The 17,170-nt window shown below is 50.9% G+C and overlaps 1 protein-coding gene across 1 annotated transcript; it reads left to right on the forward strand.

Moving 5' to 3' along the window:
• Positions 1-3,432: 3,432 nt before the first annotated feature.
• Positions 3,433-11,600, forward strand: Asphd2 (aspartate beta-hydroxylase domain containing 2; the record flags this gene model as incomplete). The annotated part of the gene is given in 3 exon segments (XM_013520382.1): positions 3,433-4,542; positions 10,337-10,450; positions 11,391-11,600. Coding segments are annotated over 3 exon segments (1,032 nt in total). The 3' UTR covers positions 11,501-11,600.
• Between the last annotated feature and the right edge of the window lie 5,570 nt (positions 11,601-17,170).

Here is a 17,170-nt window from a genome sequence, read left to right on the forward strand (position 1 = left end):
GGCTGCGGCTCGCGGTCCTCCCAGCCCGCGGCCACGGAGGATGCACCGGACGCCTGCGCCCGCATCCCGGCCAGGCGAGGGGCCTCGGGCCGAGAGCTCGCTACGTGCACAGCGCCCGCGCCGGGGATTTCACGGCCGGGGCCGGGCATCACCACCCTCCTTCTCCTTTTCGTCTTCTTCCTTCTCCTTCTTCGCCTCCACCTCCTCCTCGACCTCCTCCTCCTCCTCCTCCTTCTCCTCGCTTCCTCTCCTCCGCCTCCATCCTTTCCTCCTCCTCCTCTCTTACTGGTCACAATCCCCTCCCCCACGGCACCCCTTCCCCTCTCCCCTCTCGCCTCTCCTGGGCTTCAGCATCACCCACTTTCCACATTTCCCATTGGTGACCCACCTCCCCTGTCCCACGAGTTATCACGCGCCATACACCTCCTTTCCTCATCCTTAGCTGGTCGCCCACTTTTCCTACCAACACTCAGGTTCCCAACATCCAATCCCCCTCACCCCCTGGCCTCCTGGTAATCACTGTCCACATCTATGTTAACCCCCATCCTCTGCCCTCCCCTTTCCCCTCCAGGGCTGGTGGGTGCTGAGATCGCTGGCTTAGAGTGAGGAAGATGAGCCCTACAAGGGAAAGGCTGGCCCCTGGGCAGCTGTGACTTCTGTGCAGAGAGGGTGGCCCGCCCCTTGCAGGGGTGGGGGGCATCCACCGCGACTTGGCCTCACTTTGAGGGTGACCAGAGCGCTTTAGCACTGGACAGCCTCCTAGTCTGGTCATCTGAACTGTGTTAACTGGGTCAGGTTGAGGCTGTGTCCCCAGGCGTTCATGGTGTCAGAAGTTACATTGGATTGGACTTGCATTTGGACTCTTACTCCCCAGAGCCAACTGACCTTTAAGATCTGAGTTTCCATGGCATTAAAGCACAACACAACAAGATGTCCTCATCCCTGATGGGGCTAGAATTGAAACACAAAAATGAGCAGATGTGTAAAGAAGGCTGGAAGTTACTGTGGCCCCTGAGATAAAGAACTTGGTGGGGAGTGGGTGTAAATCCATACCCACCCCACTAGGGGTGGCTGGGAGGTTGTCACTGGGAGTGTTCCAGGGTTGTTTGAATCAGCGCTTAATAAATATCCAGTTACTACCAATGTAAGGGTTTCTTTTATTGCCACGGATCAGCTGTGAACTTGTAACTGCACCACTGGGGCCAGCGGTTTGCTGGTCACTTGGTCTAAAAGTGGCTGGGTGGTATGAAAAGTCTGAACTTGAGCTCTCAGTGCTGTTCTTGCGAGGAGGGTCTGAAGCTGGGTTCAGGGCTTCAGGATCTTGGACGATCTTTCATCTAGGCCTAGCCTGCAGGAGAGCCCATGGCTGGTTTTGTATAGAATGATCTTCCCTGAGAAGGAGGCAGGCAAGGGTTGGAGAAGTTCCCTCGTCACCTGCCTGGTTTTCTTTGTCTGCATTTTGATGGACTTGAACTTGAGTGATTAGCAAGGCTGATGGGGGCTTACACCTAAAACAGGTGCTTGTGAAATTACTACCATCTCACTCTTAGAATATCTAAGAAAAAAATCTTGCTCCAGAGAAACAGAGTTTAAGAGTTCCACTTAAGGGCTTAGCTCAGTGATGGGGAAATTCCCTTCCTAAAAGTGCTTGTTATCACACTGATGAGAGTTTCACACTGAATTTCAGGAATCCTGGGTTCTGTTTGGGAGATGGTGCTAGACAACACACCTTTCATCCGGATTTTCCTCCCTTTTCCTAAAGAGGAAACAGCTGCCAGTTTATAATAAAACTAGGAGCAAACAAGGGGAAAGAAAGAGTTGCTTCATACCCCACAGGGCCCAGCCTTTCTTGCTTGTGCATTTGAGAAAAAATTGAGAACATGTAGGGAGAAAAGTAGCTTCTAACCTCCTAGCTCTGGTATTTTTCCTAGAAACATAAAAATCCCCATGAATATTCAGCAAGTGTGTTTTTGACTTACTAAACATTATAGTCAAGTGATTCTTTATTCAACCAAAACTGGGAAAAAGCCAGTAGGCAGTTAATGAACACCGAAGGTTTCCCTTTTGTCTTTAGCAAGTCTGGAGACAGAAAAATCACTTGAAATGTGTGGCACGGAGACTGTTCAGGACTTGTCCTGAGCTGTTGGGATCCCTGGCTTGAGAAACCCTCCTTTCCCCAGCCACTTCAGTTTGCTGGCTAATGCGGCATGCCAGAGGTTCTTGCAGTGACCAGAACACCCTGGGTACTCAGTGCTTTCCAGCCGTCATCTTGCATCCACAGCCAGTGAGATGGCTGTTAACCCTGTTCAACAGATGAAGAACTGAGACCCAGAGGAGGGAAGTGACCTGCCCGTGGTTGGCCTTAATCCTTCATCCAGCCACCTCTGGTTTGGACTCATGACTTTTCTGCTATGCTACAAGCAGTTTCCAGGCCAAATTTGTACCTGGGGAAGGGGAGGGTGCAGTTTTCCTATTTGCTTAGTTGCCCTCGTATTCCTAGGAGAGTACAAGATCAGGGTTAGAATTGTGCTCCTGCAGTTGAGATCAAATGTACAAACTCATAGTGGAACACAGGGCTGGCTCTTCCCACTGGGCCGGAACAAGCAAGATGGACAGTGAGTTTCAGAGACGCTGGGAAACATGGCTGGGGCCATGACCCTTGGGCTGTGATCCATTTTGGTTATGACCCTGATCTGTGGCAAAGTGGCAGACAAAAGGACTCCTATGTGTGGGAAACTGAGTCAAGCCTGGAAGGACTTCTCCTTCCATCTCACCCCATCATTTCACTCTTACAGCCCTGTAAGTGAGGCCAACAGGCATTCTCTAAGCTGAAAGACAGAAAAGCCCTGTGTCTGCCATGGTTTTGACCCCAGGGTACCCACTTCTCATTCTAACTTGGGATTAGTTTAACTCCTGTTAGAAGCAAGCCAGATAAGAGTGAGGGGCTTGAAAATAGAAAAATAAAGTGAAGAGCATGTAGTTTTAAAGGCTCTTTACCATTTTTAAGATGCTCTTGAATCCAGCTTTCTTGATTAAAGGTATAGCAATTAAAGGAGAATAAACATGTAAAACAGTACAACAAAATACATAGATACAGAATTTGAAGGCAGGTGAAGTTTTTGTGTCTGGCTGTGTGACTTAAGTGCATTACATGGCCTCTCGGCCTTATTTTTCTCACCTGGAAAATGGAAATAATAGCACCTCCTGTGGATGGTGTGGTGTAGGTAAGGCTACTGAAGTGAGCCAACAGTTCTAATGCAGATGACACACTGCTGGCCTCTTGGGAAGTGGGGTAGTAGTAAAACTGGGAAGGAATACGCAAGCTTGCAAAGGGTGTCCCATACCAAGAACCTTCTGAAATGATCTGAGACCTTGTGTTTCTGCTGAGTGTTTCAAGGTGTAATATTTATGTCGTGTCTTCTTTTTTTCCAGGTTTGGACTTCTAAAACATCCTTTTGCAGTGACCAAGCCCACTTGCTAATGAGACATCAGCCAGCTCCTTTCCCCCAACTGTAGTGACTTTTGCAGAGTGGAGTGGTGGCCTGGCCAGCAGGCCTCCTCATCATCCAACATGGCACCTATGGCAGGACACGAGGAACAGTGGCAGCCATTCCTCCCCCTGCTCTGGCCACCCCTTGCCCCCCACGCTAGCCTGCATGGTGTGGATATCTGTGGGACCCCAGAGGACTGACTGACCGACCTGACTTCCTACTCTCAGTAACAAGCCCCCCAAGATGTCGATCGAGTGGCTAGTGGCCTGGAGCTGGTCCCTGGACGGCTTGAGGGACTGCATCGCCAGCGGCATCCAGTCTGTGCGTGATTGTGACACCAGCGCTGTGGTCACTGTGGCTTGTCTGCTTGTCCTGTTTGTGTGGTACTGCTACCACGTGGGCAGAGAGCAGCCACGGCCGTATGTCTCTGTGAACTCGCTCATTCAGGGCGCAGATGCCAACGGGCTGCAGAACGGGTATGTGTACTGCCAGTCCCCCGAGTGCATGCGCTGCACCCACAGCGAGGGCCTCAACCAGAAACTCTACCACAACCTGCAGGAGTATGCCAAGCGCTACTCATGGTCTGGCATGGGCCGTATCCACAAGGGCATCCGCGAGCAGGGCCGCTACCTCAACAGCCGGCCTTCCATCCAGAAGCCAGAGGTCTTCTTCCTGCCCGACCTCCCCACCACACCATACTTCCCTCGGGATGCGCAGAAACACGATGTCGAGGTACTAGAGCGGAACTTCCAGACCATCCTGTGTGAATTTGAGACCCTCTACAAAGCTTTCTCAAACTGCAGCCTCCCACAGGGCTGGAAAATGAACAGCACCCCCAGTGGGGAGTGGTTCACCTTTTACTTGGTCAATCAGGGCGTTTGTGTCCCCAGGAACTGCAGGAAGTGCCCACGGACGTACCGCTTGCTGGGAAGCCTTCGGACCTGTATTGGGAACAATGTTTTTGGGAATGCATGCATCTCCGTGCTGAGCCCCGGGACTGTGATAACCGAGCACTACGGGCCTACAAATATCCGCATCCGGTGCCACTTAGGTAAGTTGCAGGAACAGAGTTCCTTGGCCTGCGTGTTCACATCACAGCCCCTCTGACTAGGGGGATATGAACACTGTGGGGCTCCAATAGCCTTTGCTTCACTGTGCTTTTATTAAAAATTAATAATCATATGCAATCAATTTTGATCAATTTCCATAGCAGAAAGTGTGTCCCCAGTGAAACCTGAGATTAGTATAAGCCTGTTATTTTTTCTCAGCACTAAGGATTGAACCCAGGACCTTCACACTGAGCTACATCCTGAGTCCTTTTCTAGGTTTATTTTGAAACATGACCTTGGCAAAATTAGTTGCCAGGTTGCCCAGGATGGACTCAGACTTACGCTTTTCCTGCCTTAGCTTCCCAGAGTGCTGGAATTACAGATGTGGAGGTGCACAGCACATCAGACTTTTTCTTTTTTTGGCAGTGCTGATGATGAAACCCAGGGCCTCCTGTATACTAAGCACAGGCTCCTACTACCAGTGAGCCACATTCCTAGCCCTAAGTCTAATTTCTGACAGAAGCTCTGTAAAAAAAATTCCTGTGATGAAAATGTCCTCTACCTTTACCAGATGTCAAATACAGTACCCAGTGGCCTTGGGTGACAATTCAGCACTTGAAATGTAGTGTGGGGCCAGGGCAGATTTGTGGAAGAATGCTTGCCTAGCATATGCAAGGTCCTAGATTCTATCTCCAGTGCTGGGGGAAAAAAAAAAAAATTTACAAAAATGGCCAGCAGAACTGAAGAACTAAAGTTTTGACTTAAGTTATGATGATCACATGTGGCTGTGGAGCCAAGGGCTGTTATAAAGTTCACTGAGGTCCTGATGATGTCCAGGATGCTGTGAAAGGTGCTTAGCTCCTCTTGCATCACCAAGGAGGAACTGATGCTTGGTACTAAGGGTGTTTTATTCACATTCTGGCAATATTTGTAATACATCTATTGTGTGTGGATAGCAGAGGTTTTGCAAACTTCATCTGGAGTTAGGTCACCTGTGTTAGCACCCTAGCCATACCACCAGCTAGCTCTGTCACTTTGTGCAAGCCACTTACTCTGTGAGCCTCAGTTTCCTCATCTAGAAGGTAGAAGTGGGTTTATGATTTTTTTTTTTTTGTACCAGGAATCGAACTCAGGACCTTGGCACTTGCCAGGCAGGTCCTGCACCGCTGAGCTATATCCCTGGCCCCTGAAAAGTGGAAGTGGAAGTCTCCCGCCTAGAGTTAGCCTGAGAATACAGTCAGTGAGTGTGCATTGAAAGCGATCACACAGAGCCTGGTACAGAGCCAGTCCTCAGTAGAGGCTAGATCACAGCAGCTCCGTAAATAGGGCAGTTAGCCCTCCAGTGCCTGTGCTGCCTGATGCCTGGAGAGTGGAGGCGGGAGGGTGGTTCCTGGATGACAGCTTTGCCGGTAAGCACCCCAGAGTAGGGGGCTGTGGCGGGAGGTACAGTACCCAGCATTAAGAAGTGCCAGCATTGCCTCTTGGGTCGGATGGAGGGGACAGCAAGAGGTTGCCTGTGTGGGCTGGAGTGGGGTCCATCAGTGTATCCTCTGTTGTCATTTTGTAGTACTGGGGATAGAATCCAGGTCCTTGATATAGGGGTATACCTGGTCCTAAGCTTTGGCACCTCTACTTTTCCTCCCCAAGCCAGAGGAAATCTGACCTATTTGAGGGCTATTCTGAGGAGCTGTACAACTGAGCCACACTCCCAGCTCTTTCTATTTTGAGATGGGTTCTCACTAAGTTGCCCAGGATGGCCTTGAGCTTGCGACCCTCCTACCTCAGCCTCCTGAGTAGCTGAGATTACAGGTGTGTGCCACTATGGTGACTTCTTCAGTGTGTTCTGCAAGAAGCCTCAGGGCTGCCAGCGAGCGGTCAGAGCAGGATACTCCAGGCCTTGCACCCCTTCTTTACCCGCAGGGGCTCTGCACCCTCTACTCTCCCCTGTGCTCTGGGTACAGATTCTGAGTAGGCTATGGTTTGCACAGAACACTACTCCTTAAAAAGAGGAAGAAAGTAGATGACAGCCATTGACATGGTGGATGTTTCGCGTCAGTGCCGGGCAGGCAGAGGTACAGTGGCAGAGTCTGGATTCACGGTCAGCAGTGAGCCTGGGCAGGTGGCTGAGGTCTCTGGGCCTTGGTGCCTGGCCTGCAAAGTGGAGACAGAGTGCTTAGTGTGCAAGGTTGCCAAGGGGGTTAGAGAAGTCATGTCTTAAGCGTACACTTGCACAGTGCCCGACATGTCGTGCTATTCAGTAAGGAGTGTAAAAGATGATCTGTGCAACATACTCTGTGCCCCCAGGAAACAGTGGGGGATGAGCAGGCACGGGAAGGCGCCAGACCTGAATGAGGGTCCCGCTCACCCCTGCTTACTCAGTGTACCTGATGAAGCCTGAGACATGGCCCCTCCACTTCTCCCTAAGCTGCACGGAATCAGACCTATTTGGGGGCTGTTCAGAGGAGCAGAAGTATTACGTGTGAAGTACCATGACAGATTATCTGGCAGGCATGGCATGGTCAGATAATCTGCAAGGCAGGATGTTAATCTGAGTGGTGACCATGGTCAGTAAACCCCTGGACAGGGCACCAGGGCATGCTGTGAGTCTCAGGCACACTCCGGGTTACAGACGGGACGGTCTGGGCTGTGGTGCTGGCCCTGGAGGATCAGGGGTACGAAGGAGCCAGGCCTTCCCTTGGGTCTTGTAGCAGCTGTGTCAAGGTTTTGCTGGTGTGGTCTGAGATTGGTCGGATGGTTTGGGGAGCTCAGGGAGTCTCAGTACTGGGCAGGAGACTTGGCAATGGGGAGTGATGCTTTTCATTTCAAAGGTTTCCTTTATGTTTCTTTGTTTTTGTTTTTTGTGGTGCTGGGGATGAAATCCTGGGCCTCATGCATGCTAGGCAAGCATGCTACCAGTGAGTTGCATTCCCAGCCCATATGTTCTTTTTAAAAGCTTTCAGAAGGATGGGGAGGGAAAGGCGTATGAGTTTCAGTGGGACAGAGTTCCAGGGGGAGAAAATCTAGACTTTATTTCCTGTGTATTAGTGTGCCTCGTGCATCTGTACAATATGAGTATGTGTGTGTGTGTGTGTGTGTGTGTGTGTGTGTGTGTGTAAACACACCCACAGGGGCCCTCATCATGGCCTGTCATTACCTGGGCCCAGCCGGTTAACTGCCAAACCCAGTGTGTGCTGCGTGTTCCCCACACAGCCGGAATCCTTCCTGGAAGCCGTCCCACTGGGGCGTGGCTGGTGCTTCATGGCCAAGGCCAGCTCAGCAGTCCAGCTTTCTCAGAGTTTCCTGCTTTACATGATCAAGCCCTTGTTAACATGCACCCAGGAAGTGAAGGTGTGTTAGGTCCCTGTGACCTTGTATGTTGGCGGAGGAGTCAAGAGGAGGTCACAGGCAGAAGCAGTCTGAGGTTAGCCCAGCTGAAGGCAAAGGAGACACGTGCAGTCCCAGAGCTGTGCTCCTGAGATGCCAACTCCTCCTCCTTTTCTGCTTCTTGCTGGTTGTACAGTAATTGATGGGCTTGTCCCTGCAGACCGTGGCAGCCCCTGCTTCACTCCTCACTTAGCTCATCTGTTGATTTTGTTCTCATCTGCTGAGGCCTGCTGTGAGCTGCCTTAGGGGAGTTATCCCCTCTCCATGTGGAACTACAAGACATCTCCTGTCCCAGACATCACCCAGCAGGGTACACGGGGCTGGGATGTGCCCACTGCACTGCCACAGACTCCCAGCAACCACCTCTGAGACCTAGAACTCTCCAGGCAGCTGGCACTGGGGAGACAGACGCCACATGAATATGCATTCATGTGCTTAGCAAATTTCAGCTCCACAAACACAATCAGGCGCCCGTTTGTCTTTTCTGTAGATGTCAGGTTTCTAGGCAGCGGCGCTGGTGGAACCAGGATCAGCTTGAGTGTACCTGCCCCTCCCACGTGTCAGCTCCTGCAGGGGGGACCCCTGGAGGACAGAGCCTGTTCTCCACCTTTCTCCTGCATCCTTCAGAGGTCGGTGGGATGAAAGCAGCAAGCCATAAGCCATAGAGGAGCCTGGACGTATGGGGCTATCCAAGGCTGCGTGTAGGGCTTATCAGTATCCCAGGAGCCCCCAGATACTCTCTTTAGGGAACTCTTGCTCATTTCTGCTGGCTAAGCTGGTTGCTGGCCCTTCACAGTGATGGGCCATAAGCAGGCTGGAGCAGAATGTGGGAGGATGAGGAAGACAAGAAGAAGGTAGGGAGTCCAGCCAGCAAGCAAGTCAGGCCATTTCTCTCTTGCACCATAGCACATAATAATGAGTCATGTAGCAGCCCAGAGAAAACGTAGGCTCTTTCTGAGACCCCTGGGATAGATTGTCCCTGCAAAGAGGTCCTTAGTCCTGTGCTTGCGCCAGCCAGAGAGGATACACACAGAGCAAATGTGGCTGGCAAGTCAAATGCCTTCACGCCCCTAACGCCCAGCTGCTGGTAACAGAAGCAGGAAGTCACGGTTTCCGGGTTAGATGGATGGTCTCAGATTCTTTAGAGAGATGAGCTGTTGAGAGCTGAAACACGCTAACTCTGTGAAATTCAGCAGTCAGTTCACTGCTAACAACCTGTCACTAGCAGGTATGTCGTAGTGCCCACTTTTATAAGAGGCTGCTCTTTGGAACCAGAGGGACCCAGTGCCAGTGCAAAGTAACTAGTAACTTAGAAGATCACGTAAACTGCTCAGTAACTCTCTGTGGAATGATGAAGTGATGTTTGAAAAGTCTTTATTGAGCACCAGTCTCTGCACAGTCAGCCTTTGGTTATTGGTAGCAAAGGTAGCAAGGGTAAAAGTCACACAGTGGCCTTGGGATGAGATAGGCTAATGCAACCTCTTTACAGAAAGAAAGTGGGAACTTGCCCAGTCACACAGCACATGAGGGTCAGAGTCTCTGAAGGGCAGTTCACTCGGGTGCTCCCTTAGGGGTGTTTCTACAGGGGTCAAGGAAATGACACGAAGAGTTGCCATCCTCGGGCCTCCAGTTGCATTTAAAGGTGGGAACTGAGAGAGGTGAGCTCCATGTGAACCTGTGTTTTTGATCACAACAGAAGCGACCCTAGAGATGGGTAAACAGTTATTGGACAAAGCAAGTTTGAGCCGGGCTCCCTTGATTTCCTGGGATCCAAGAGTCTCACAGAAGGAGTGTGAGCCTCAGGCTGCGGCTTTAATCAAAGAGGCCAGGACCTGGGGTGATGGAGCCCATGGAAGCAGAGGTTTTGCCCATGAGGACTCTGGTGCTCAGCCTGCTTTTACCTTACTACACTCCCTCACTCCCAGACAGGCTGTCCTCATCCATGTGAGCTGCTGGGACGGAATACCACAGACCAGGTGGCTTATAAACCAGAGATGTATTTCCCACTGTTTTGAGGCCAGAAAGCCAAGATTGAAGAGCTGGCAAATTGGGCATCTGGTGAAGCTAAGGTCCCACATCTGATTCATAAATGGTAGCTCTTGCTGTATCCTGGAGTGGCTGAAGGGGCACATTCCCTTGCACCCCTTTTATAAGGGCATTCATCCCATTCTTGAGGATGCTACTTTCATGATGTCATCTCCTTTAAAAGCCCTGCCTCCAAACACTGTCACCTTGGCACTTGGGATTTCAACATAGGAATTCTAGGGGCACAGATGTTTAAAACCTGGCATGGGCTTTTGAGGGGTGATGAGGAGGCCAGTGCGGTGGAAAGCCTCCCAAGAGCAACCAGCCTTCGCCTTCTGCCTGCCTGGATCCCACCTGCCTTCACTCTCTTTTCTGTTCTTCCACTAGGTCTGAAAACTCCAAGTGGCTGTGAGCTGGTGGTTGGGGGTGAGCCCCAGTGCTGGGCAGAAGGCCGTTGCCTCCTCTTTGATGACTCTTTCCTGCACACCGCATCCCATGGAGGTGGGCATCAGCCTTCCTCATTGCTTTCTTTTTTTCTTAATCAGTAAACTGTTTTTAAGAGAAATTTTAGATTTCTAGAAAAAAACTGAGCAGAAAGTACCAAGTATGTGCCTTCCCGTACCCTCTCCCTAACACACAAACACTTATGCATAATTTCACAGTCTGTAGTGGTGATATAGATATTATAACTGATGAGCTAGTATTGATACATTATCACTTGAAGTCCACAGTTTACGTGAGGGTTCATTCTTGTTGTTCTTTCAGTGGGTTGGAACAAGTATATAAGGACATTTATTTGTCATGACAGTGCCATACAGAGTAGTTTCCCTGCTGTATTAGTCACCTTTCCATTGCTGGAACAAAATACCTGTTACTCATAACTTAAAGGAGGAGAGATTTATTTTGGCTCGTGGCTTCAGATGATTCAGTCCATGGTCAGTTGGCACTAAGACAGGAACCACATGGTAGAAGGGTGTGACAGAGCAAAGCTGCTTACCTTAAGGCAGCCAGGAAGCAGAGAGCAGGGAAACAGCCAGAGAGAGGAAGGGGCTGGAGATAAGCACACAGCCTTCCAGGTCATGGCTGCAGTGACCTGCTTCCTTCATCCAGGTCCTACCTCTTAGTAGCATAATCAGCTGTGAACTCATCCATGCATTAATCTCCTGATAAGGTTACCTTCAAAAAGCCCCACCTTGGAACACATGACCCTTTTAGGGGGACGCTTCATATTTAAGCCATAACACTTGCTGAAAAATTCTCTGCACCCCACCCAGCCACCCCTCTCTCCCTCTCTGTTCCTTTCTCCCCTGCCTTGCTCGGAACCTCATGAAGCCATATGAATGTTCCCATTTCAGAGAAGGGAGGTCTTCTGGTCTCCCAGTCCAGGGCCCTGTGCCAGGGTCTTGGCCTCAGTGGGCTGAACCTCTCCTCTCCCCTGCAGGTTTGGCGGAGGATGGCCCGCGGGTGGTCTTCATGGTGGATCTGTGGCATCCCAATGTTGCAGCTGCCGAGCGGCAGGCCCTGGATTTCATCTTTGCCCCAGGACGATGAGAAAATTGCCTATGTGGGAGCTGGTGAGGGGCAAGGAGCCCAGGTGGCCATGGGATAGTCCAGCCACGCCCGAGCTTGGATTCCACGCTCAGAAACCTATCTCAATGGGACCCTCTCCTTGGGATTTCCTGTCACATGGGATTCCTCTTTCCTTTGGTTACTGTAAATGGAAAATTTTCAGCTTGTATTTCCTTTGATTTCTTTTTTTTCCTCCCAGTCATTAGCTCTGGAGATTCCTTTTTGGCCTACCAGTGTGTCCCTTTGACTCTGTGACCAGAGACTTGGTGCCCCTGTTGGTCTTGTTCCATTGCTACTTGATTTTTTTTTCCAGTGTTCTGAAATAGAGTAACCAAACAGTTCCCTGTCTGAATGTCATCATATAAAACTTCTTGTGGTCATCTTCAAAGAAAAAACAAAACAAGCTGGGGAGCTGGAGAGCTTCACTCCGATACTGGCGTACAGGAGGCCTTCCCTACCCAGGCAGGAACAGTCCTAGTCCATATACCTGGCCAGCTCATTAGTGGGGGAGGGCTAGGGCCTGGTGAGACTGTCACCATTGCTATCTCGCTCCAGACTGTCACGTTCCAGCTGGCCAGAGTGCTGGGCTGGAGTGACCAGAGGCCTTTCTGTAAATGCTCTTTCTAGCCGAGCTGAGGCCTGTGTCCCCAAGAGTGAGGTTTGGGCTCCCCCAAGTCAGCCACAGAATGGGATCCATTTACCTCACTGCCTGCAGAGCCTACTGCCACACCAGGCTTTGATACCTGCCGCTGTAGCTGCTTTAGATCCACAGCGGTGGGGGTTAGACCGTCAAGTTGGCTGGTGGGAACTGTGCTGGGATAGGGCCTCATGATTGTCTGGTGACAGTCCAGAAACACCTTTCCCTGGCAAACTGGAGTCCTGGGTTGCCTGATTTTCACTTACCTGTGTATAGGTCAGGGCTCAAATCCTGGATTTGGAGACAGTGTAAGAACCAGGGGCTTTTTCATTGCACAAGGGTATGTATTTAATGATAGTAACCCAGGCCAGTGTGTGCAAGGAGCCCTGGTCCCTGTGCTGGCTTTTTGGTCTTCTATGAAGGACGCTGACATCTTCTCCCAAAGGGAAGGGTCCCCAGAGGCCAGTTTGGAGCCCTAAGTCAAGGATTAGGGCTTGTTTGCTGATGGAAGTGTTGCCTCCTGGCCACGTTATAGATGCCTTTTGGAACAGTGTCCAGCGTCAGCTGTAACAACCCTAGGAGCGGATGGAGCTTACGGCTGTCACATGCACTGGGCTGGTGTTTCCACCCGCATATAAACCCACATCTGCTGGGAGAGGCAGCTGTCAGAAGGAAACACCATACAGACTATACGAGGGAGTTATTGGCTTGTACACAAAGAGATCACATCTGGTGGAGTTTTAAAATGTCTGCATGGATCTGTCCCGGTAACTAGAAGGCAGAAAACAGCAGAAATTTCAAACACACCTGAAGTCTTCGTGCTCATTAAGTCTCTTGTTAACAGAACCACTCAGGTGCATGACTTCTGCACATAGCAACCGTTCTGCTCCGTGTTTACAGAGCCAACACCCCATTTCCCCCGACCCCTTGGGACCTGGCTGCCACGCTCAAGTGGTGCGATTAGGGAGCAGAAGATAAATAAAGGATTTTGCTGAAAACCAGAGTGATGTGGTAAAGTCATCTGTCAGAAAGAAGATGGAGCCTGTGAGTGTGTGGCTCTTGGTTGGTGGATCCTGTCACAGAGACAGGTGGGCCACTGCAACACATGACGGGTACTGAATGAAGCCAAGTGTGCTTCTAAAATAGTGTGCATGGGGCAAAGGACTTGAGCTCATCTCAGAAATGCTAAGGAGCTACAGCTCACTAGCAGGCAAACATCGGACTTGGGCTTGGGGACTGCTAAGGCTTTGAAACTCAGTGGCAGGAGTTCACTCCTTGTCACCTTGGCAAGTCCCTGACCTTCTCGAGCTTCTTTCCTTCTGTGCAGAGACAGAACATGGCACAGAGAGGCACGGAATGGCACTGGTGGCTCCGTGTCTGTCACAGCAAAGACACAGGGGACAGAGAAACAGAAGCGCAGGAAGTGTGGTTCATTTCTTCCCTTTGTCTTATAAGAGTGATTTAAGTGATGCTGGTGGCCAGGTGCCCCAGCAGCAGCCTGGCTCCTGGCCTTTTTGCATATACAGTCCCCACAGAGGTCCCAGTCGAGATGCTGATTCAGGTGCAAGAAAAGAGCACCTCTCGCTCAAGGCTAAGATGTTTCTCACCCTGCCAGGGTGCACTGCCAGCTGGGCAGTTGCTAAAGTAATTTGCATGTGTGGCGAGGGATGCTGAAGGTGAGAAAGGGGAGCCAGCCGGCTGTCCAGCTGCAAGTGGAAACCGCTGTCTTCCAGCCCAGGTGCCTGTCAAGTGCCCCTTGTGCCCTTGCAGTCATGGCCAGCCCAGTACTTGATTTGCACACAGTTACTCCCAGCTCTCCTGATCCTAAACCTTTCCTCTTGGACACCCATTTGTCATCCCCCAGAGTCACGCCTTGTCTGGGTTGTCTTTGGTGACAGTGGTCAACATGTAACATTGAGTGCCCCACAGCAGATTGTAGGGGAGAGGAAGGGCCTACCTGATCGACTACTCCTTGACAGGGAGCGTTTGAGAAATGCTGATGCCCAGCCCCTGCCCACCAAAGCATCTTCCTTCTCTGTTGTGGGACTGGGGCCCAGGCAAGAGTATTGTTTGTAACTTATTTCCTGTTGTTGTTCTAATATGTAGCTGGGGCTGAGCGTGGCCCCTCCTGAGTAGCAAGGATAGTAAGGGCCCCAGAAGTAGCCGGCTGGAGAGTCAGGCCCAGGCTGTGTCCCTGTGGGATGCTGGGCAGGCCCCCAACTCTGGCCTCCAGGGGATAGGCACTGTTTTTAATCCTTCTTGCCAGCTGGACCCTAACAGGCTTCCTGCAAGACCGCAACAGCCCTGTGCTCAGTGGTTGGGTTTTTAGGGGCTGACCCAGCTCAGCTCCAGGCCTGGCCGGTCAGAGCTTCCCAAGCTCCTGGCCACCCCATCACGGTAGGGCTGGGTACATGATTCAAGTTGCCTGGCACTGTTGAGGAAAGGCAGCTTTTCACGGGGTGGCATTAGGGATTAGGTGGGGAGAAAACCTGAAAGTGAGCCCTGCAGAGGCAACCAGTTCCCCCCCTGTGCAGGTTATCTGGATCCTGAATGCAGCTGTGCCTGAAGGCAGCTCCACCTCTGGACTTTTCAGTTTCATGAGCCGGTAAATTCCCTTTGTTATTCTTAAGCCATATTTGAACTCTGATTTCTATCCTTTGTCACCAAAAAGTCCTAATCCACTCTAAGTTCCATCGAGAAGATGGGCTGGCCTCATGCCTCCTTTCATAGGCCTAAAGTGAGGTTTTGATAATTAGGTAATACCTCGTCAAGTTCTGGGGGGGATAGGAGGTACCCATATATATTTTTAGAATGTAAACAGGAGTAGCAAAAGCTAAGTACAAAATGCCATCGGGATTTTTGTTGTTTTGTTCTTGTGGTCCTGGCGATTGAATCCAGGGCTTCACGTGTGCTAGGCAAGTGCTTCACCACTAAGCTAGATCCAGCACCTTTTATTTTATCTTGAGGCAAGGTCTTGCCAAGTTGTCCAGGCTAGCCCTGAACTTTCGATCCTCTTGCTTTGGCCTTCTGAGTAGCCATGTTTACAGGTGTGTGCCACTATGCCTGGCCAAAAATGCTGGCTTTAAGGATCAGCTTGCTCACAGCCAGCAACCTTCCATAACAGCTCTCGCTAACCAGATGTAAACAAAGGGAACAGGACAGAATAAGGCCACATATTTTAGAGCTTCTGACAGATGGCAGTGAAAATACTCAAGCAGATTGTAGCATTAGGTGGCAGGAGGCAACACACACAGGGACTGGATTACTTCCCGCCTCCTTCCTGGGTATATGTGTTGGTCCTAACTTCTGATTACCTACTCTCTCCCAGCATCCCCAGGTCCATGCGTGATCCACTCCCCAAGCTCACAGTGCTTTTCTCAAGTACAGAGAATGCTGTGTAGCCTGTGAGAGTCCTTTTCCATACATCATCCCATTTAGTGCCTGCGGACCGTCATGCACTTTAACACATGTAGAACCTGGCTCGGAACCTGCTTGGTGGGAATGAGGCTGTGTAGCCAGCTGAAGGGAGCTGGAATTGGAAGCCAGGTATGCAAGCTTGCTGCTCGAAGCAACTGGCCCTCCATATTCATGGGTTCCACCAACACAGACTCAACTAGCCTCGGATCAAAAATATTTGGAAAGAAAATATGTCTGCACTGAACATGTATAGACTTTTTTTCTTATTACTTCAATAATACAGTAGGACAACTATTCCATAGCATTTACCTCGTCAGAGGTAAGTAATCTAGAAAGGATTTAAAGTCTACAGGAAGATGTATGCAGGTTATGTACAAATACTGTACCATAAAGGACTTGAGCTGCCTTGAATTTTAGTAACCATGGAGTATCTGTCCCTAGATATCCGGGGACAACTCTGTCTTCCCAGGTCTGGACACTTCAGCTTCATCTTGGTGTGCAGAGGGACCCCAGGGACACTGGCCGCCTTCTCTACACAGTCCTGGAACCCCTTTTCCTGAGCATCCATAAGGTGCCCACCTTGAATACATCACTTTCTCCCTTCAAGAGGCCACTGGGGTCTGAGAGAAATAAAGTGCCTATTCCAATTTTCATGGCAGGAAGGTGCAGAGCTGTGATGTGGACCCAGCTCTGGCACCCAGGCCCCTGTGCCGTGCTACTGTGGCTGGCACCAGCTGGGGAGGCTGGGGAGGGAGGTGGAAGGCAGCACCTCTGAGCAGCCGGCTTGTCTTGGCCCCCTGCCTTCTGGGCATCAGGCCGGGGAGCACTCCGCCGGCCACCAGGAGCAGGGCTGCCACTGGGCGTGGACCTGAGCACATAGGGGCAGTCATAAAACAGCCTCCGGCTTTCTACTGCCTTCCAAAAGCAGCCTGGATTGGATTCTTAACAGCAATAGTTCAGTTCCAGTTTGCACATTTAAAGGTGTCCTTTTTTCACCTTGAAGCCTTTAGAACCTTCATCTAAAGCTCCCCAAACTAAATGAATATGTTGGGAAAATACGCAGAGCATCTTCTTTTCCTAAGCTAGGATGGCAGATGTTGCTTTCACCCCCGATCTTGCTATCTCCTCAGAGGGGTCCTGTGGCAGCAGAATGGAGAAGCAGAGCGAGGGACAGGTGCCTTCTTCTCCGCTGCTCCCTGCCTAGGACAAGCGACAGTGGAGGGAAGGGTTCAGGTGTATGCAGGTCTATGCACGGTTGTGTTGGACAGGCAGTGTATATCCGCTGTGATCTCAGTCTGTCAGCCGTCAATCTCCTCTCTCCACAAGCTCCTTAAGAGCAGGAATCTCCTTGGCTCCTTTCCCACCTGCAGACAGTGCCTGTCACCAAGCAGGCACACCCTCTAGCCACTCCCAACCTCACTGTGTCCAGACGCCATTGCTTCCTATCTCCTGTTTGCTCATACCTCAGATCTGCCCATGGTGCAGCCCTGCCCAGCTCCAGGCCACTGACCTCTCTGCCTGGACAGCCACAGCCTCTTAGTACCTTTCTCTGCCATGCTGGCTTCTGATCTGGCAAAAGCTGGGGACTCTTGCTGAGA

The sequence above is a fragment of the Chinchilla lanigera genome, unplaced genomic scaffold (genome assembly GCF_000276665.1).
Source record: "Chinchilla lanigera isolate Chin_1 unplaced genomic scaffold, ChiLan1.0 scaffold00054, whole genome shotgun sequence".
Taxonomy (NCBI): Eukaryota; Metazoa; Chordata; class Mammalia; order Rodentia; family Chinchillidae; genus Chinchilla; species Chinchilla lanigera.